This window comes from Pelmatolapia mariae, linkage group LG15 (genome assembly GCF_036321145.2).
Source record: "Pelmatolapia mariae isolate MD_Pm_ZW linkage group LG15, Pm_UMD_F_2, whole genome shotgun sequence".
Classification (NCBI taxonomy): Eukaryota; Metazoa; Chordata; class Actinopteri; order Cichliformes; family Cichlidae; genus Pelmatolapia; species Pelmatolapia mariae.
In genome coordinates this window covers 33,599,351-33,619,469 of record NC_086240.1, presented here as the reverse complement: position 1 = coordinate 33,619,469, position 20,119 = coordinate 33,599,351, and the positions used below count along the sequence as shown (strand labels likewise).

General features: G+C 45.1%; 2 protein-coding genes, 1 long non-coding RNA gene and 1 other non-coding gene across 6 annotated transcripts; 3 read left to right on the top strand and 1 right to left on the bottom strand.

The window, feature by feature from the left end:
* Window positions 1–23: 23 nt before the first annotated feature.
* Window positions 24–14,437, top strand: tmpoa (thymopoietin a). Of its 2 annotated transcripts, XM_063496019.1 has the most exons (7): window positions 24–982; window positions 5,241–5,358; window positions 5,680–5,805; window positions 7,483–7,610; window positions 10,337–10,437; window positions 10,832–11,221; window positions 14,332–14,437. In XM_063496019.1, exons 1-6 carry the CDS (start codon window positions 743–745, stop codon window positions 11,196–11,198), a joined length of 1,080 nt encoding a protein of 359 aa, XP_063352089.1. In that variant the 5' UTR covers window positions 24–742; the 3' UTR covers window positions 11,199–11,221; window positions 14,332–14,437. The 2 variants fall into 2 exon arrangements, with proteins under 2 accessions (XP_063352089.1, XP_063352088.1); XM_063496018.1 differs by lacking the exon at window positions 14,332–14,437 and having other exon boundaries at window positions 10,832–11,768.
* On the bottom strand, window positions 6,635–14,424 carry LOC134643580 (uncharacterized). The gene is made up of 3 exons (XR_010096382.1): window positions 14,321–14,424; window positions 13,123–13,379; window positions 6,635–6,774 (listed from the first exon to the last, which is right to left on the bottom strand). It is a non-coding gene; the product is annotated as an uncharacterized LOC134643580 (long non-coding RNA).
* slc25a3a (solute carrier family 25 member 3a) lies at window positions 14,375–19,756 on the top strand. 2 transcript variants are annotated; one of them, XM_063496021.1, is made up of 8 exons: window positions 14,375–14,486; window positions 14,933–15,095; window positions 16,829–16,953; window positions 17,377–17,556; window positions 17,823–18,004; window positions 18,481–18,653; window positions 18,822–18,932; window positions 19,308–19,756. In XM_063496021.1, exons 2-8 carry the CDS (start codon window positions 14,954–14,956, stop codon window positions 19,466–19,468), a joined length of 1,074 nt encoding a protein of 357 aa, XP_063352091.1. In that variant the 5' UTR covers window positions 14,375–14,486; window positions 14,933–14,953; the 3' UTR covers window positions 19,469–19,756. The 2 variants fall into 2 exon arrangements, with proteins under 2 accessions (XP_063352091.1, XP_063352092.1); XM_063496022.1 differs by lacking the exon at window positions 16,829–16,953 and adding an exon at window positions 15,844–15,968.
* On the top strand, window positions 18,074–18,273 carry LOC134643932 (small nucleolar RNA SNORA53). Its single transcript, XR_010096441.1, has one exon. It is a non-coding gene; the product is annotated as a small nucleolar RNA SNORA53 (small nucleolar RNA).
* Window positions 19,757–20,119: the final 363 nt, after the last annotated feature.

The following is a 20,119-nucleotide window of genomic DNA, read 5'->3' as shown; positions in this document are numbered from 1 at the left end:
AAAAAGGGACTTTGAGCTTTTATTTCTTGACCGTCGCGCCTGCCAAATGTGCAGGCTTACTGTAAATACACACTCCAGATGCTGAAAAGAACATAACCATAACGTTTGCTGGTGAGGAAGGTCTGGGAGTTTCTCTGCTAACTACACTTTTTGTTTTGAGTAAACAATAGTTCATCAGTTTCAGAGAATTAAATCTATAAAATAATGTAGCACTGGCTGACTTCTGCAACAGATCTGATCATCAGGTGTGAACTAGAAAGCACAAAAATATCCATAACTGTAACATCTGAGCAAATTTTCAGTGACAGAACCCAAAAGGACCTTCATGTCTAACATGATCATATTACATCTAATGGTGTTCCTGTATCCAGTTCCTCAGTGAGCAGTCTGTGAATGAAGAGCTGGATTTCACTGGGCATGAGTTCTGCGCAGTGACTGAGCCTCTGGCTCTGATCAGTCCCAGCCTGTAGCGGAAGAAGGTGGGCTTTACCAACTGCCACTTCCGGTCAGGACCGTGCAGCATTCCTCATTTCTTCCCACTTTAATTCCTTCCTTCTCCTGAGAGGAGGAGGAAGCGAGAGGATAGACAGCAGCTCATATCCACGTGCTTCTTTGAAGCACACACTACTCTGCCAGTTCGGTCCAGTGGGCGGCGCTGGTTGCCCGATCCGCCATCAGCGGCTCCGCTGTTTTCTGCTAGCTGTTACTTGCTGACCCGTTGCCCGGTCGTCTTCTCGCCGACATGCCGGAGTACCTGGACGACCCCTCTGTGCTCACCAAGGAGAAGCTAAAGAGCGAGCTGCTGGCCCACAACGTGGAGCTCCCGAGCGGCAACCCCACGAAGGACGTGTACGTGCAGCTGTATCTTACGAAGCTGGCCGGCCAAAGCAGACGCCCCGCGGCTGCAGCTGCGGACTCGTTCTCCAGCGACGAGGAGCTGCCTCCGCCTGCGCTGCCCGACACCAGCCGCTCCTCCGGTAGAGTAAGTGCTCTCCCACTCCCGTCTCATTTGCACACTTCCACACCCACCAGGATTACTCAGCCACCAAATTCCACGTTCTGAACTCGTCGTCTGTTAACTACTGTAAATGTTCGCAGCATAGTTTCGGATGTTCAGAACACATCAGCTTGAAATGTCGCTTCATCAGACACGGCTCACATTGAAACGTGCACTCTCTCCTCACAGACATAACTGGAAACGTCATTCCGCTGGAAAGTAGAAGGCAGTCTCGTGAATGAATCGCAGAGCAAATCCAGATCACTTCCCACAAATCAGTCTCACAGGTCTCACCTCCCCACAGAGTTTCCTTCTTTGCTTCAGTTCCAGCCCGATCCTTACTAATCCCCCAGCAGCAGCTGGGGACTCTCCATCGTGATGCAGAAGAAAGTTTTAGCGCAGATACAGACACACACAGAAAAGATATAGACAGAGACACAGACACAGGTCTGTGAATGAAGGTTTCTGCCGACTACATTGAACTGGAACGAGAGCCTTTTGATAGTTTTCGGCTCTGCATCAGCGCGCTCATGTGCACAACGTTTACTCATTTTTGTAGGTACAGAGTTTGAGGTTAGAGGAGCTGGCAGCCATGCACTTAGTCAGGGAGAGATTTGTTCTGATGCTGAGGATGAAATGGGACAAACTGGCAGGTGTTCGAACTGATGTCTGTTCAGGTCTGACAGAGCAAAGTGTCTGAAAACAGAAGTGACACTACTATTTTGCATTTTATTATAGACCAGGAGGCTGTGTTGAAGTCTGCAGGGTATCCTTCCTGAAGCAGCCCTCCCGCTTTGTCCCCTGGGGAGGCTGGCACTCCAGCCTGTTTTTGGCGGGTTTCTCATGAAACAGCTGAATTTGGCTGTGACGCAGATTGATGATCTTCAGGTTGTAACAGAAACAGTGCATCTTACACATCTCCAGTTTTAAAGTGAGAGGGATGCGTGCCCGCTTTAAAACTACACGCAGTACCAGATTATACTAGTACGTAGTTTTATAAAAAGTACACATTTCCATGTTGTCCAAGGGCCTGATGTTTCAATAAGAGTATAATGAGTGCAGAGGTGATGTGTTGAGTACTGGATCAGCCAGATGTCAGGCAGCTTTCAGCTTTACATTCTGCCTTTCCTTTGGAGCATGAAATAACATTATCACACTAACTGTGAGCCACCATGTGCTGTGGCTCTTGTAGTGAGTGTTTAATAATAATAATAATAATGATAATGGATTGCATTTATATAACGCTTTTCGAGACCCTCAAAGCACTTTACAGTGGGGTGGCTGTAGCTCAGATGGCAGAGCAGTTCAGCCAGTAATCAGAAGGTCAGTGGTTCGATCCCAGGCTGCCTCCTGGCTGCATGCCTTGGGCAAGATACTAACTGGTACTACTGGTGGTGGTCAGAGGGCCCGGTGTGAATGTGTGTGTGAATGGGTGAATGTAGTGTAAAGCGCTTTGGGGTCCTTAGGGACTGAGTAAAGCGCTATACAAATGCAGGCCATTTACCATTTTACAATTCCACTATTCATTCACTCTCACATTCACACACTGGTGGAGGCAAGCTACAGTTGCAGCCACAGCTGCCCTGGGGCAGACTGACAGAAGCGAGGCTGCCATATCGCGCCATCGGCCCCTCTGGCCATCACCAGTAGGCGGTAGGTTAAGTGTCTTGCCCAAGGACACAACGACCGAGACTGTCCGAGCCGAGGCTCGAACCAGCAACCTTCCGATTACAAGATGAACTCCCAACTCTTGAGCCACGATCGCTCTCAATTCATGGTTTCATGGTTTAGGTGGTGGAGCAGACAAATGTTTTCCTGCAGCTGCTTGCATTATCATTGTGAACATTGAGGAAATGCTTTTGCTAGGAAGAACTCATGCTCAGACTCAGCATAGTTGGTGTCTTGGCACTAGAGTGTTGATGCCGTTTATCTTGTGAAAGCTGCTGCTCACATACCTGAGGGATTACAGGCTGCAAAGGGAGGTGCCCAAAAATGAATTCCTAACATTTTTCAGTGACTGACATGAAAGAGGATACTCGCTGTGACTCTTCGAGTCTCCAAAGCTTCATGTTTTCAGATTAGATGTTGGTCTGAATGAGATTTGGATGGATTGTTGTAAAGTGTGAGGAATGTGTGAGCGTCTGTCCAGGACTCTGTGAAGAGTCTGAGAGTCCACAGTGAGTTTGTTCCACAGAGCTGTTAGCTCTTTAGTTCAGTTATGGCTGTAAAGGCCAGGGTGTGGTCTGCAGAGGCACTTTTCTCCTCCTCCTCCTCCCACTCTTGCCGTCTTTGGGGCTGCTGCTGTGATTGTGAAACAGCTGGGTTCACATCCAGCTGTTTCACAATTGTCATTGTTTCTAATACAGAGTTTCACTTCAGCTCTTTGTATGTTAGAGCTTTGCTCTCCCTCTGCAAACAGACGGCAGTTTGTGGAGTACAGTGGACAGCGAATGTGTTCGCTCTGCATGACCATAAATTCTACTTCAATAACCAGGAGTCACATTTTTATAGCTGTGCATTCAACACACACACATGTCCTTTGGAGCCATGTAGTGCCTAACTTGTCACAGGTGCTTAACCCAGAGCTAAGAAGAAAGCTGAGGGTTCCTGTCCACCAACAAGCTATCGACAACTGTCCTGTTGAGTCTTCAGAAGTATGATGTCGCTGCTGCATTCAGCAACATATTTACTGTACGTTTATTTGATTTGCTCCAAGGCAGAGCTGCCTTTAGTTTTGATCTAATTAGGAGACACAGCATCATGCCACTATGCTGGCCTCACAAGTAATTTCCTGTCGGCTGCTAAGTAAAACTTCAGACTATGATGAAGCGCCTCCAGCATCTTCAGACGGTCCCATTCTCCTCCCTAAATATTTCCCCTGTGGCAGCTTTCTTTCAGGAAATTAAAGAACGTGTTTGTGTACATGAGTAAGTTTTCACATCTGCTCAACGGTGGTTTAGGAATGAAGTATTCATAAAATAACAAATCTTCCTGCATACTACTCCTGGATTTTTGAAAAAGGCTTTGCTTATGTGCAGTGATAGCAGTGTTATCCAGAACGTAACAGGTGGTAACCACCTTTCTGCTCTGGAAAAGTTTGACTTCTGTCGTTCTCAGTCGTTCACATGAGTTCCCATGTTATGAGCAGAGTTAATATATGTCCTTCTGCTACACTATTCCAGGTGGACAGAGGGGGGAGAGGGCTTTTCACCCATCTGAGATGCACTCCTGTGCAGTCTTCCAAGATCCTGACTACACGTCACTTGAACCAGATGACATAATTGTCTCCAAATGTTGGGCTAGAATAGAGAAGGAGCGATAGTAGGGTTCAGCACGAGGGAGAGAACTGCAAAAAAAAAAAGAAATCCAGCACTAAAAGCACAGACACTGACTGCAGCGACATGTTTCCTTGTTTCTAACACAGAGTTTCACTTCAGCACTGTCAAGTTTAGAACTTCACTTACCAACAACACAAGCAGAGTGGCCCACAGACTGTACACTGCCTCCATCTGACCACAGAGCTGTCTGCAGGCAGAGAGGAGGCACTACCTTTGACCATAAAACCAGCTTCAGGGAGAGAAAGAAGCATATATAAATATAACAATACATCTACAAAGATATTTTAAGTGACCAACAAAGGATTGGTTGGATTGGTTATAATGTGGGTACAGTAACACAGAGTCATAAAGATACCTGCAAGACAGGTAACTTCTTTATTTTATGTATAACCCCTTTGTAAATCCTGTTCATTAAAGTCTGTTAACCAATACAAATACATAAAAACACATGGAAACGTTGGAATGGTCAATGGTACCATGTACCTTGCCAGGTTAATGTTTATGGTAACAATTTAATATTTTAGTGTTGTTGAATCAGCAGCTTTACTGAGCTCTGACAGTCCTAAAGTTCAACAGGATGCACGCTAACTACTCCAGCTGTAGGTGTGTGTGTTTGTGTGATGCTGGTACTGCAACTGATTATATAATTCAGTATTCATTTTTAGTGTTGCTTAACGTCTGAGTCTTTTTTTTTATTTATTTATTTTTGATGGCTTGGTGAACATAGCAGTGTGTGTGCTGCTTCTTTGAGTAAAGTGTCCTTCATGTGAAAATGGAACTGTGTAAGGTGACTCTTGTCAGTCATTACTTTGTGATTAATTGCCTTCAGGCTAAAAAAAATCTATCGCTGGCTCCGCTCTGGCTCTGATCGGTTGTTTTGTGTGCTGCCCTGCTGTTTTCCACAGAAAGCCACCAGGAAAACAGACAAGGTTCGACCGATTGAGCTTGACGTGACTGCGCTGAGTGACAAGAGCCTGAGGGATGAACTGCTCGAGCGTGGACTAGACGTGGGGCCAATTGTGGGTGAGTGTAAACCTGCTCACTATTGCAGACAGTGGGCACAGAGACTGCACTCACTGCGCATTTGTAAAATGACAGATGCAGACAGTCCCAGGGTGAAATTGGTTGCAAAGAGGGCGTTGCACCAAAAACTTTGTTGCATTGGTTGACAGCAAGGTTGCTGAGATTGCTTATAGTTTGCATTACTGTCTGCAAACAGCATTTATTCTCTGAGCTGTAGTGAAACTTGAAAAAATTAGGAAGGAGACAGATACTTTTTCCCATTACTGGATTAACATGTTGTGGTTTCACTGCTACAACATCACCCTTGTCTTGTCCTCCCAGCATCCACCCGGAAGCTGTATGAGAAGAAACTACAAAAGTTGCTGGATGAAGGGCCTCCACAGCCTCCGCCACCACAGCTGATGCTCGTAGGCTCAGAGTCTGACCTCTACAGTGACAGGGAGGACGGTAGGAAGAACCCACGGTGCAGCTCATTCAGCGCTGCTGCACTTTAACGAGTGCTTGGATTTGAAATGTTCCCTCATCACCTATATGAGAAATGTGATATCATGTGTTGATGAAGGGGATGTTGTGTGTAGAACAGATGTCAAACGTATGTCCTGATACAGTTATATCCGGCCTGCAAGATAATTTCATATGTCATTTATTGATGGCCTGTTAGTACATGGGGGCTGAATCTTCAGCCCTGCTGAGAAACCACGCAGACAGAGGTGGGGCTTTATTTTGAGGGGCACAATCATATCACAATCGAAGACAGACTGGGATCGTACCATTACGTGAAAGGAGGAGGGGGGGCAGACGTTCCAAGACAGCAGGTGCAATTTAGTTTTATTTATATAGCACCAAATCACAACAACAGTTGCCTCAAGGGGCTTTTATGTTGTGTAACACATGATCTGCTGAGGCATGTATTCAGACATCTTTCTGTAGCATGGGGTCAGTGCAGCTCCAGCTCTTGACCTTTGTCTGCCACTATCTTGGAGGTTTTGAGGAAAAGGTTGCCGTGCTGGAGGTCCATCATCTCTCCTTTAAGACGGTCCTCCATCACATTGACCAGAGCCAGCTCATCACACAGGAGAAAATTCACTACTGTATTTCTACATATCCACATAGCCATATTCCAGGAGCAACAAATTGCCTGCAAATTCCAGATTCTGGAGCTTCCCAAGACTCCAAAGATTAAAAAAAATGTTGTCAATTTGTTAATTCAATTCAGTTTTATTTCAGTTTTAACTCACAACAACAGTTACAGCATTGCAAGGTAAAGACCCTTCAATAATACAGAGAAAATGAGAACAATCATATGACCCACTGTGAGTAAGCGCTTTGGCGAGAATGAAAAGGCCACACCGCCTTTTAACAGGAAGAGATCTCCAGCAGAACCAGGCTCAGGGAGGAGCAGCAATCTTCTGCAACCTGTTGGGGTTAGGGAAGGAAGACAGGACAAAGAGACGCTGTATAAGAGAGCCAGAGATTAATAATGACTAATGATTCAACGTAGAGAGGTGTATGAACACATAATGAAAAATGTGACTGAAGAAGAAACACTTAGTGCATCATGGGAAATCCCCCAGCAGCCTAGACCTATTGCAGCATAATTAGGGGAGGATTCAGGGTCACCTGATCCAGCTCTAACTATATGATTTATAGCATATAGTTACTACCTGAACTATATGCCCTAACAATGGGCGCAGAGCCATTGCAGGGGGGAGGGGGTAAAGAATTCTTGGACACTGCTAGCATAATGGACAGGTTTTTGACAATGTAACAAAATCTAACCAGTTAATGTAAAAAACAGTTAACCTGGAACGCCGGGGCTGAGCGCTTGGTACACTCTGTCAGCTGTTAGCAGAGCTAGCGACATCTCTACCACCAGTTCAAAGCAATCAGATTATCTAGGATTGACCTGTCTTGTTAACCCCGCCCCCTGACTTTGATGGGTGAGGCTGACCAATAAAATTAATTCATGAACACAGCAGCAGGGCCAGGAGTGCCAAAATGAATTAAAGAAATACATCATTAAATAATTAATTGAATGTGTCAATAATTAATAAACATTGGAAATAAATAAATCATGTATTAAATGTTTTAAATAGTGTTTTGTGTGACTGTCCGTTTTGCCAGAGGTGATTGCAGCTGGTGGTCCAGAGCCTGTGGAGGAACCAGAACCAGCTCCTGTGGTTGAGAGAACAGTGAGGAGCAGAGTGAAGACTGTCATCTCCACTCGCAGCCACAGCAGCCAGCACGCTGCGGTAAGACGGGTGTTCACTGCACTTACAGAGAACAGACCTGTCACTCTTTCCGCTCTATGTCCGTCACTGGCAGCAGAACCAAGGGATGTCTGGTTCTCTGTGTCAGTGCCCGGCTGCTGTGTTAGTAGAGCTGTGTGTCGCTTACTCGCCAGGACCCCCTGTGATGGCTTCCACTCGTCTGTGACGGCAGCAGCTTGACACGGACCGTTCAGAATTCCACTGCTGGTCACTCTTCAAAGTTGAAACTCTGTTTGTGTCACGCCTGGAAACGGGCTAAGCAGTGAGGGAAATCCCAAAGAGGCTCTTAGGTGTCCGTTACTTGATAGCATCCAACGGTAATCTGCTCTTACCCATGTTTACTTTGTATGCCATCAATGCACTGTAGCGGAAAGTGCGTTCAGAGAGGTTCTCATGTTTTTAATGGGTCTGCTCTTCTTGACTGTTAGGCTTCCAGCCGAGAGCAAGGCCACGGGTATTGTGTGTCGAGTTCGGAGGGACCACATCACGCGTCCTTTAAAAGGCCTGTAATGAACCAGGCTCTGTATCTCTTGCTCTGTGCTACGTATGAGAAACTGCTGAAAATGTACCTGCTAAATCTCATAGAGTTTGTATTCATGTATGAAAAGACTTACGTGAATATGAAATGAAATTTATACTGCACCACAAAAACTGTGTGGAAGTGACCCACAAGTCTTTCCTTCAGGAACAGGACTTGTGGAGCAAATGAGATCCCTGCTCCTCTATCAGTGAAAGTGGAATGGTTCCAATGACCGGACTTTTTGGATTTTGTGACAAGGCGATCAAAGCTGTATGTGGCAGCAAGAAGCAGATCATTGTGACGTATCATGCAGATGTAGTAAGTGTAATATAGTGGGACCCCTGCAGCTGGCTTTAATCACAGTTTCCTCTGACACGGCATGGTATCTTCTTCATCCTCGAAGCTCGAGTGCACTCACTCACGCTCAGTGTGAGACTGCTTCAGTGGATCAGCTTGCTTCTAGTCACACTCAAACCACATGATGTGGATTAAAAGACAAAAGCACCTGCTTTTCTCCACAGTGCCTGTGATATCTGTCTGTTTGTGTCCTTGTTTACTGGAGCCACCTGAAGCAGTCCACTTTTAGCCCTCTCCCCACTCTGTCTGTACAGTCAAAGCTGCTTAAAGAGCAACATGGCTAGACTCATTTGAAGAAATAACAGCAGTGTGAAGTCATCTCATGTGAGTGCTGTGATCTGATACTGTGCTGCTGGTTGTAGCAACAGAACCCCCTGCTGCTCAGGCTCTGCACATGCACCTGCTGAGGTGTTTTTCCATTTCATTTCTACCAGTGTTGCCATGATTTCAGTAAGTACAGTTGTGAATATTGTGGAGGTTCTCTCATTGCTCTATAATCAGATTAAGTGAAGTTAATGAATATAGTGTGGTCTTCAGTATGCAGTTCACTTCATTTACTTCCTCCTGCTGAAGTAATAAAACCACCATCTCCTTTTCTTCATTTAAAAAATTCAAGACAAACTTCAGGTCAATCTGGTTTATGCTGCTACCAGAGAATCTGAATTTCAAACGGTTCCACTGACAAATTAACGTGACTTCATTAAGAACACAGAACCCCTTTACAAGAAAGACTGAGGTCCTTTACTTTCTGTCAGATGAAGGCCAGCAGCAGGCTGAGGGTGGCAGATGTTGTGAAAAATCATTTGAGTATCTAAACCAAACTGACTTTCTCAGATTTATTTAAAAGAAAGTTAAAACCTTTGCAAAGGCATGAATGGGGTTTATACCAGCTAAAAAAAAGGTCAATTAATAACAGCTCCTTTATACCCATCAAGTGGATACAATTTTGGCTGTTCAGCTGTATGGAGCTCAGTTCACACAGTCATGTAGGCACCAGGCTGATAATGAAGTAGTAATAGTGGGGTTAATAGCCTGGGACTCTCCAGCAGCCTCTTTGATGAGAAGTTAAACTTCTTCACAGACCTAAAGAGGTGACGTTGTCTTCTTTCTCAAGCCCTCTGGAATGAACCGGCTTGAAGTGGGAGACACGGAAAGTGTTGTGGATCATTACATTCTGGATAACTCGAGACAGTTGAGAGATTAAGAATTGATTTAACCACAAAAGGACGAATAAAGCAAGGCTCAGTTTATCTTGGGACTTGGGACCAGAGTCCCGTGGTACTCAGGCAGATTTTTGTTTTGCTGAAAGGTCCCAAGTAAGGCAATGCGGGTGGTGCTCCGTATGTGACAGAACCATCAGGTATGGTGTTGCTTTTTCCTTCGTTGGCACAAAATGAGGAGACTGATGTCCAAGAGAGGCATCGAGGGGGGAGAAGTGAGTGGCAGAGGAGGACACGATGTTGTGGAATTTTTAGAGGAAATAACACACCATAAAATAGCCGGTCCCATTGGTCTATGGATTAAAACCTTCAGCTCCTCTGGTCTGCCTCTCTACTGTTAGCCTTGAGTAATATGTCACTCACTGAGCATCAGAGTTTCACTGATCCATGTCAGACCAGTTTGGATCGAAGGCCAGCACTTTACTCTACTCAGCTGTCTGCAGTGCCAGCGTTTCCTCTCTAGCAGACTGCTTCTGTGACAGAGTGACACCCAGCCTGTGAGCACACTCTCTGTTCACACACAGTCCTGTGAAGATGCTGCGCTATGCATCTACACTGTCCAACAGTGTGTTCATTTCCCAGCTTAACCTTGATTTCTCTTGTCTGTGTAGGAGGAGAAAATCACAGCCAGTGATCAAACCCTGAAAGTAGGCGAGAAAGACGTTCTGAAGGAGCTCTTTCTTAATGACTGGAGCGGTCCAACGGGAATCACGTAAGTGCAGTCGGCTGTTCTTTTCTTACTGGAAATGAAGTTTGATGTGTTTAGCCAGCAGTAAAATAAATATTCAGAGATCTTCTAAAGTCGGCACCACAGAAAGCAGGACATGAACCCCAGAGCTAAAGTAAAAGATATTAAAATTACTACTTTAACAAGTGTGAAGGGGCCAAATACTTGTCCATGGCATTGTAAGTGGAGCAGAAGTCTCTACAGTGTCTTTTAACTTGGCATGGCCAGGGTCAGTAAGTGCTGTCATAACAAGGATTTTTTTGACAGCAGTTACTGGATTGACCAAGACTCAGAACAATGGAAAGTCCAGTACATTATCTGCTCTACATGACGAGCTGAGGTCTCTGTGAATATTAAATCTTAAATGTTTCTCTTGTAGTGCCACCTGTCGCCGGCCCATCAGAGGAGCAGCAGGGCGCCCTGTGACATCCAGTGACCTGTGGAGTGATGACAGCCTGTTCTCTCCAAAAGCCACCAAGACCAGCATCTCCTCCTACACTCAGAGCTACTCAGTAAACAGAGTATCCAGCCTGCCACCCAAAACCACCTCCTCCAGCCTCCCGCCTGCAGTGTTCCCTGCAGGTCAGATCCAAGCAGCACAGCGCAGCATGTCTCTGTGGATAAAGCTCTTCCTGCTGGCCATCGTGGCCACTTTCCTCTTCCTCATTTACCAGGCCATGGAGACCACCTCCATAAACCCATTTCAGACCTCAGACATGGAGGTGGCTGCTGGTAGCACAGCATAGAGAGCACAGCTGGAGACTGAGAGGTGAATAAGACCTAGTCTGCTTTAACTCGTTCATGTTTCATTAATGTTTAAGTGTGTTAAGTGTTCTTTACATTTTGCCGTGATCACAGATTTTGTACTATTCTACTTTTTTGCCCTCATTTTTGAATAAGCTTTTATGGAGAAGAGAAGTAAATTTCAATGACAATCATTGTGAAAGCACCCAGCAGCCCTGTCTGCTGTTCATCCTTAAGCTAGGACCTCAGGTGATGACGAAGCCAGTCACTAATCAACACACACAGGAGCTTTCAAAGACACAGGAGCCTCGTCGTTTTGTTTTTAGTCGTACTTGCATGGTGTGAATGTGTGTGTGATTGTAACTTTTCAAAATATGCCTTAGTATCTCTGTTGTTAACAGTCTTTAAGATGGAGTCTGAAGCTGCTATTCTGGTTTGTACCTTGGACCATCTTTGTTATTGAGACAGGGAGGCTTCTTGTTATAGTTCAAATGCTTTTTAAAGCCTGCCCCACTATTTTCCTAATCTTCTCTTGTAATAAAATTTTATACCCAAATACATTTTCTCAAACAATGTATTACATTTTCTCTTAAGTTTAATGAAATTCTGATCAATACTGTAGAACAGGGGAGTCGAACTCGCAGCCCGGGGGGCCACTTGCGGCCCATGCCACTCCTACTTCCGGCCCGTATACTGACATGAAGAACTATAATGCTAATGAAGTGACTTTTTTTGTTAGGCAGGATTTGTGTGTTGTTGAGTGCAATGTTACAGTGATTTAATATGAAGGCAATATGAGCAGAGAGTAGACATGCTGAAGGATAGGCTGTGTAGTTCAGTGAGAGAGTCAAAAACTAATGTGTACACTTATGTCTGCACTTTTATTTTGTTAAATACAAACAAATGATAGCAGAAGTGCTGCCACGTGTCCGGCCAGAAAGAGAGGACCAATGTGTTTATTTGACAGTTCAATGAAAGGCTTCAGTTATTCAGTAACTACTGACAATTATTGCACTGTCAGTAGTTACTGGAAGGTCAGGAGAAAACCAGTCTTACTCCTTAACACTTACAGTGCCTTCCACTATAACTATCCAGTCTAATGGCTGAATTATGCTTCAGTGGGAAATCTATATTGTACCTAACATACATAACTGGAAACTCTTTTTAACCGCTGTAATGTTAAGAGGCATTTCTGGTCATGACAGACTGTCTAATAACTCTGACCTTGGTATCTGTTGTGCTGGTCACACAGTGGATATTTTCACTTTGAACCAGAGATGACGATAACTGAACAGAGACTGGGGAAATGAATACAGACTGAATTTAAACCAGGGAGAGAACTCAAAGTTGCATAACTAAACTAACTGTCAAAATAAAGCAGGACTGAAAGAAGGACCAGGAAAAAGCTCACGCCCAGAAAAGGGTGTAGAGCCTGCTTCAGGTCAGTGATGAGTTACTACCCCAGGTGGAGGAGTTCAAAGATCTATGGGTCTTGTTTGTGACTGAGTGAAGAGTGAAACGGGAGAGCGACAAACTGATCATTATAGCATCCTCCAGAGCAGGGGTCTGGAACTCCAGGCCTTTGAGGGCGGGTGTCCTGAAACTTTTCCATGTGTCCCTGTTGCAACACACCTGAATAAAATTAGTAGGTCGTACCAGGAGGAGGCTCAGTGGCACACCCAGGACATGCTGGAGATGACTCTCGGCTGGCTTGGAAAAGACTCGGTGCCCCCCAGAAATATAAACTGCCCTGAGGCAACTGTTGTTGTGGTGTTGTGAAATGTGCGAGTGATCCTGGCTGTGCAGTCATTACTATTTAGGTTGGCGTAACCTCTCTGGAGCACGTGGATGAATGTATCATCCACTTCCAGATTTGGTTGATCTGTGAACTGCAGAAGGTCAAGGGGTGTTTTTACTTGTGTTTACCTGTCTCAGGTGGGCCAGGGCCAGTCTTTCCGTGACCCATGTGGATATGGGCTGTGAATGAAGAAACTGTTCAGCTCATTTCCTATCTCCGGGCTGCCCACCGGTTGTCACTTTAAACCCAGTGATTTTCTTCATTCTACTCCACACATCCCCTGTGGTGTTCTGCTGAAGCTTGAACTCCAGCTTCCTCCTGAAGGACTTCTTGTATTTTTCTGAGCTCTTAGGCTTTGCTGGACTCTCCTCGGATATTCAATGTCCTGAAGGAGAATAAACAAATCGTTTTAGCTCTGCCTACAGTTTCAATGACAACTGTCTTTGGTCACTCATGGAACATCTGTACATCTGTTTTTACTAATAACAAAGAGAAGGACATTTGTCAAACAGCATCACTTCATCTAAGTATGATTTATTTTTATCAAACCGTATTTTGAGTTTAAACATGACATTTAGATTGTCTTAAAGAAGTCCAGTTGCTTTCTCTCCAAGCTCCTTAGACTTAGATGACTGAGAACCTACACAGAGACATTTACAATGCTTTAGTGAGGCCTGTGTCGAGTAAAAAGGGCGTGTCCAAATGAACCTATGTTGAGGCCCGTACCTGCTTCAGAATATCACATGACTAGATCCCCCATTTCTCTGAAATGACCTCCCTGCTTTGTTATGTGATTCAAGCTGTTGAAAAGCTGCGGGAACTAGTTTTTTTGCGTGAACTGGATCTGAGGTGATTCTGAGGATTATCATGAGTTTACACAGCGACTGTAAGCAAATTATGGAGCCACCAAAAAGCGAAAATTATCAGCAGTTAGGGAGCTTTTGACATACTATTGCCTAATAACATCTTAAATGTTAGGGATATATATATATATATATATATATCTACACATTATGCAGGACTTCATGAGTATTGTGCAACTGATACATAATTACGTGAACATATCCACTGTGTTTGTAGCCCATATGTATTATCACAGCAGGGCTGCTGTACATCGAATGACCAGCAGATGCCAGTACTTCCAAAGGGGCTTCATCACACCTTTAGAGCAAAGCATTACCCAGCCGGAACTTTGAGAACTAATTAGAACTATGAGAAGTGTTCCTCTCATAGTTCTAATTAGAAGTCACTCTATAGAACACAAACACCTGAATGTTGAATATAATATGACATATAGTCCAGTGTGTTTCAACTATCCACTCTTACCTCTCGACAAGAACCGCCTTGATGACGACTGAAGACTTACTTGTTGTGCCCCACCTCCCACTATCGGTGACGTCACGAAAGGACAAATCATTTTAGCGCGAGGTCATTCGGCCTCTTCGAGCAGCCGGTTACAGCGAAGCGGAGGCGCCATCTTAGGACACTGAAAGTGAGTCGTGCTTTTTTTCTTCAGAGAGAACAGAGGAAAGAATTAATGGCGATTAGTTTGTTATGGACGTGTAACTGTCAAACCGCGATTCATGTTGAAAGGCTGGTTTATTTTATTTCTGTCTCTAATGTGAAGCGCAGACACTCCACCTTTAGGTCGCGTTAGCTTGATGTAGCATAGCATTTTACCGTGTCGTTAAAGCCAGTGTAATGCTAGCCTGCCGTGCATTTTGAGCTCATGTACAGCTGGTTGGTAACCTTTCGGCGACTTTTATTAGCGTTAGATAGCTGTTGTAGTTTAGGTATTTGCGTTGAGGTCATCAAACCAAGACTTTCCTGCTGACGGTCAAACTAAGCTGAGCAGCACGTGACCCACTCTCGCGAGTGGGTTGGCTGTGTTAGCAGTTAGCTCAGCTCACGCTAACCTTGTGTCTCATTGCACTGCAGCTCCGCCGGCAGGACGCCACCATGTATCCCACTACACTGACGCAGATCGCCCGGGCCAACCCGTTCAGCGCCCCCCTCTTCTCTCTGCAGAAAGTGGAAGAACCCCTCCAGAGCCATAAGGGCCAGAGGAGCCGAAGATTGGCAGCAGCTGCCACCGTAGACGGTAAAGCCGGCCGAGACTCCGAAAGGTCGCTGCAAGGCTAGCGTTAGCTTAGCTGAGCAGATGTCCCGGTTGCGGCTAACTACTTTCGCACATTATATGTAGTCGGACTTATTATTTGAGCAGGCACGTGTACTCGATTTGTTTTATGTAGGGGTTAGGTGGTCCTGAGGACTGTTGGATGATGATGTTGGAGCAGTCGGGCCTGCCCTGCATATAGGCCGCCCGTGGAGGACACGGAAGGACACAGCAGCGCTCAGCCTTTGCACAGCAATGCACTGTTTGACACACTTTAAGGATTTTCTGAACGCTAATTATAACAAAAATGAATGTGACCCTGACTCTGAGCTGCTCAGGGGTCACCTTTGAAGGCAGATGGTGCAATGGCTGTGGTACACAGTACAACAGTGTTCTTATCTGGGGCCTTGCAGTCTGCAAACAGGTTTTCAGAGAACCAAGTCTCAGCACAAGATTTGAACTTCCTTCCCTGCTCAAGTCTAGACCCAGCCATTTGAGATTAAGCTTGGATCATATGTTTTTGAAACAGAAACAGCAGTTTTTAAGTTTGTTAGTGTTGGTTTAAGTTTGGAAGACAAAATATCTCATTTCCTAGTTAAATGATACGGGCAGTAAAAAGCTCTTTGAGTAAGAGAAAAATGGATGACAAATTTTCCATAAGCTCACTGCTCCAGACTCAGTCAAGCTGAGTTCATATTGCCCTGTTCTTAAAGTCTGTCCTATGTTTCTTCAGAGGGAGACAGTTGTGAGTTCGGCTCACAGAAGTATTTCATCCTGTGTGGCTTTGGTGGGATTCTGAGCTGTGGCACCACACACACAGCTGTCGTTCCCCTCGATCTGGTCAAATGCCGAATGCAGGTCTGTCGCTGCGGCTTGCTGCCATCGTCTTTGGCCCACTTACCCATAATTCTGTTTGTCCTTTAAAAAAATTTTTAATGCACCTTTCCATGGGAGAAATGTCACCAGCATAGTTGTGGTGAATCTGTTTTTGCCATTAGTTCCCATTAATCTGACATGTTGGAGTGATCATAACATACCTGCATGATTTTTCACGGTATTGTTAAATGAATGCCACCCACAGAAGAGGACCAGTGTCTGAAGGTCAGCAGGACCGACCTGAGGGAGAACACAGTTTCTCTTTTGACAGTTTTATTACACACAGCTGAGTTTGGCTTAGGCAACACACTGATTGTTCATTAACAGGACTGCAAAGACAGACGTACGTTTGATACGACAGTTTCTCTGCTGTGTGTAATCATTCCAATGAAATGAATATTATTTTATTTCAGTTTAATCAGACCATGTTTTTAATCAGAGTTGGGGATCCTGCTAATGTTTTGCATTTGTTTTAGACTTACTGACATATTGACGATCTGTTGGAAGTTTGAAGTGTGTTAAGAAAAGCAGGAGCTGGTAAACGAGGAGAGAGAGAACTGCCTAACTGCAAAACATTACTGTGGTCCCTGACCGCTCATACTGAATTTGTACAGTGATTTGATCATACTGTCCTAATGATTGGTGGCATGTTGGTGACAGAGGCATCCATAATGGAAGGGTGTTGGCACTGAATTGAAACCGTTGTGACCTGGAGCAAAACACACTTATTTGGTGTTTCAGTTGTGACTCCTTCCATTACTTGCCCCTGTGTTTGTTGATTTTTGTCCTGTTGCATGTGACCTTGCATGCTGCATGTCTTTGTCCCCTCCATTCTACCACAGAGGAAGTCAGCTGCGAGTTTGGCTCCTCAAAGTACTATGCTCTGTGTGGCTTTGGGGGTATCCTGAGTTGCGGCCTAACACACACAGCAGTGGTGCCCCTCGACCTTGTCAAGTGCCGTCTGCAGGTTTGTATGGAAGCTGAACCTCCCAGTAGCCAGCATCTACGCCAGCCTCTCAAACCTTCAACTAATGAGTATGTTAGCAAAGAGCCTACAAATTATTGTATATTTTAAAATAAAATAAATATCAGTCATTTGAACAAACAAAGACTACTGTTTGCTTCTTGAGAATGTGGATCCTGAGTGTACAAGAGCTTGTTAAACCAAGCAAAGCAGAAATGGACAAGTTTAATTAACAGTAAATGACTCTATTTGCCCTCACACAGCATTATTATAAGTGTTATTAACAGTAACCTGACATGAAAACAGACGTCTCCAGTCCAAGTATGTGTCAGCCTTTTGGTGCTGGTTACCTGCAGACAACACTGCCCCTAAAACCCCTGTGTTCAGAGCTGATACGGTGATCACGCCAGTGTTTCTGTTCCTTAGGTGAATCCTGATAAATACAAGAGCATCGGCAATGGATTTGCAGTAACGGTGAGAGAAGATGGTGTCAGAGGTCTGGCAAAGGGCTGGGCTCCTACCTTCATTGGCTACTCCATGCAGGGACTCTGCAAGTTTGGTTTCTATGAAGTGTTCAAGATCCTCTACAGTGACCTGCTAGGAGAGGTGAGTGGAACTTTTTGACACTTGACTGGGAACGCCTGCCAAAGCAGGGTGGGCATGAGTCGTGCTTCTGGTCTACAGAAGAAAGATGGGATGAGTTTAAAGGAGTCCTTTGAGTGTTTATTGACCATGAAGCTGCTCTGAGTTGTCACATTATTTTGGAGAAGTCTGAACTGCCTTTTTCATGTGTGCAAATGGAGTGTAGGCTGTGTGTGTCTTGCTTGGGACTACTCTTATTTTCTCCCACTGTGTGTGTGTGTGACCAACAGGAGAATACGTACCTGTGGAGAACCTCCCTGTACCTGGCTGCCTCAGCTAGCGCAGAGTTCTTCGCTGACATCGCTCTGGCTCCAATGGAGGCTGCCAAAGTCCGTATCCAGACCCAGCCAGGCTATGCTAACACCCTCAGAGAGTGTGCCCCCAAGATGTATGCAGAGGAGGGCCTCTGGGCGTAAGTTTGTTCCATAACGTGTGGTAGCACTGGATTGAATAATTAAACAGAGAACAAGTTTGTGATGCTAACACGCTCCTTAGATCCACCTCTGGAGGGCACTGTTCTCTGAGCAGAGCTCCTCAGCAGCTTTCTGGCTGTACAGTTGGAGGTGCTTGAGTCATTGGCGTGTGAGAACAGTCTACCTGTCCCCCAGCCCATCTGCTGCACTGGCAGCCCTGTCACTGGGCAGGGATCTCCCAGTGCAGCGAGCCTGGGGGACGGACACATTCGACATGGTCTCTGCATAGAGCTGGAAGACAGTTTGCAGTGATGTTTTGTTTTTGTTTTTTTTTACATTTAACCAACAAAATGTGTAAGCTACACAGGTACCTGAGCCTAAAACTTACTTTAAAATTAGGGGATATTTATCTCTATATGAAGTTCTAGTGCCAAGTGTCTCTGAGCTCATTCCTTGTTTTTGCCTGTAATCCCAGTTTCTATAAGGGGGTGGCTCCCTTGTGGATGAGGCAGATCCCCTACACCATGATGAAGTTTGCCTGCTTTGAGCGAACTGTGGAGATGCTCTACAAGTATGTTGTTCCTAAGCCCCGCAGTGAGTGCAGCAAACCTGAGCAGCTGGTCGTGACCTTTGTGGCTGGTTACATTGGTGAGTTTGGGGATGTTTCCCTGCTGATGTTGATTAAATGCTGCCATGTATTTTGAGCAACTATTAGACCTTTAGTTGTTGCATGCAAAGTAAACTCCAACCATTTTTGCTGTTTAAGGCTAGAAAATCAAGGTTGAGGTTTCTGATGTCTCTTTGCTTTGTGTGCAGCTGGTGTGTTCTGTGCCATCGTGTCCCACCCTGCTGACTCGGTCGTGTCTGTGCTGAACAAAGAGAAGGGCAGCACTGCTATGCAGGTCCTCAAGAGGCTGGGACCCAAAGGTTTGTATCAACATTATTTCAGTTGTTTCAGCAGGAGCAGTATGAAACAAGGTTTAAGACCATCCACTGCTGGAGGAGCAGAGCTCAGCAGCTCCTATGTTGTGGGAGGAGCTTGAGTCATGGCATACCTGCAATCAGGCCTCGGTTGTGTCTCAGGGGTTCAGGAGTGCAACTTTGTGAACAATTCACTTTTACACTACTCACCTCCTGTACTTGGTTTACATTCAAGTAGGGTTGAATGATGAATTTTTGTGTCTAGCACATTTTTGTGTTCAGTGAATAGCAAAGTAGCTTTTGTGTCTACTGAAGTAGGACCTGATTGACCTGAACCACTGTTTTGTGAGGTGAGGAATAACGGACTGTTGTCTCTTTCAGGTGTGTGGAAGGGTCTTTTTGCCCGTATCATCATGATTGGTACTCTGACAGCCCTGCAGTGGTTCATCTACGATTCTGTGAAGGTGTACTTCCGCCTGCCACGCCCCCCTCCACCTGAGATGCCCGAGTCCCTGAAGAAGAAGCTCGGTCTTACAGAGTAACACATCTTGTCACTGAGCTGCATTCTCCAGAAGCAACACATTTAAACCCCCAAATCCCTACAGCACACAGCAGCCACTGTATTTATGTCCTCAGCTCCTGCTGCTCTTCAGGGCCCAGGGGTGCTACTTCTCATGTATATTTAAAAGCAAAACGGGCGAGAAGATGGAGCCGTCACTCTTGGCTGATCAAGGGTCTGACATATTTCTCTGTAGAAACATCAGTCTGGTTTTATCAGTTCCTGTCCTTAGAATATTTGGAAATTCTAATTAAATATTTCCTGGAAAACACCTGTTGTCTGTTTCTGCTTTGAATTCAAGCATTTGTTTTTAAGGTTATACAGCATCTATCACAGTGCATCTGCTCTGTGCAAGAATATCAATTTTAAATGAGCGCTACTGCTATAACTGGGAAGGTTCTGTATATTACGGTGAAATTTGCAGTGGTTTAAGGTGTTGTTGTGATGCATCATGTGCTGCTAGTTTGAGTTGCCTGAGGTCATCAGCATGGAGAACCAGATTTCTGTCAACTGTTTGCATAGTGTAATACACTCACAGGAAGATCAGTACATTTTAATTAGAGATGACTGACTAGTCTTTGTTCACTGTTCAAGGTGTTCTTGGTGGGCCTGTGTTTTAGAGTACCACCAGAGG

Coding starts and splice junctions, on each gene's coding strand:
- tmpoa (XM_063496019.1), top strand. CDS start 743: ATGCCGGAGTACCTGGACGACCCCTCTGTGCTCACCAAGGAGAAGCTA. Junction 983..5,240: donor CCAGCCGCTCCTCCGGTAGA/GTAAGTGCTCTC, acceptor TGTTTTCCACAG/AAAGCCACCAGGAAAACAGA. Junction 5,359..5,679: donor AGACGTGGGGCCAATTGTGG/GTGAGTGTAAAC, acceptor TTGTCCTCCCAG/CATCCACCCGGAAGCTGTAT.
- slc25a3a (XM_063496021.1), top strand. CDS start 14,954: ATGTATCCCACTACACTGACGCAGATCGCCCGGGCCAACCCGTTCAGC. Junction 16,954..17,376: donor TTGTCAAGTGCCGTCTGCAG/GTTTGTATGGAA, acceptor TCTGTTCCTTAG/GTGAATCCTGATAAATACAA. Junction 17,557..17,822: donor ACAGTGACCTGCTAGGAGAG/GTGAGTGGAACT, acceptor TGTGACCAACAG/GAGAATACGTACCTGTGGAG.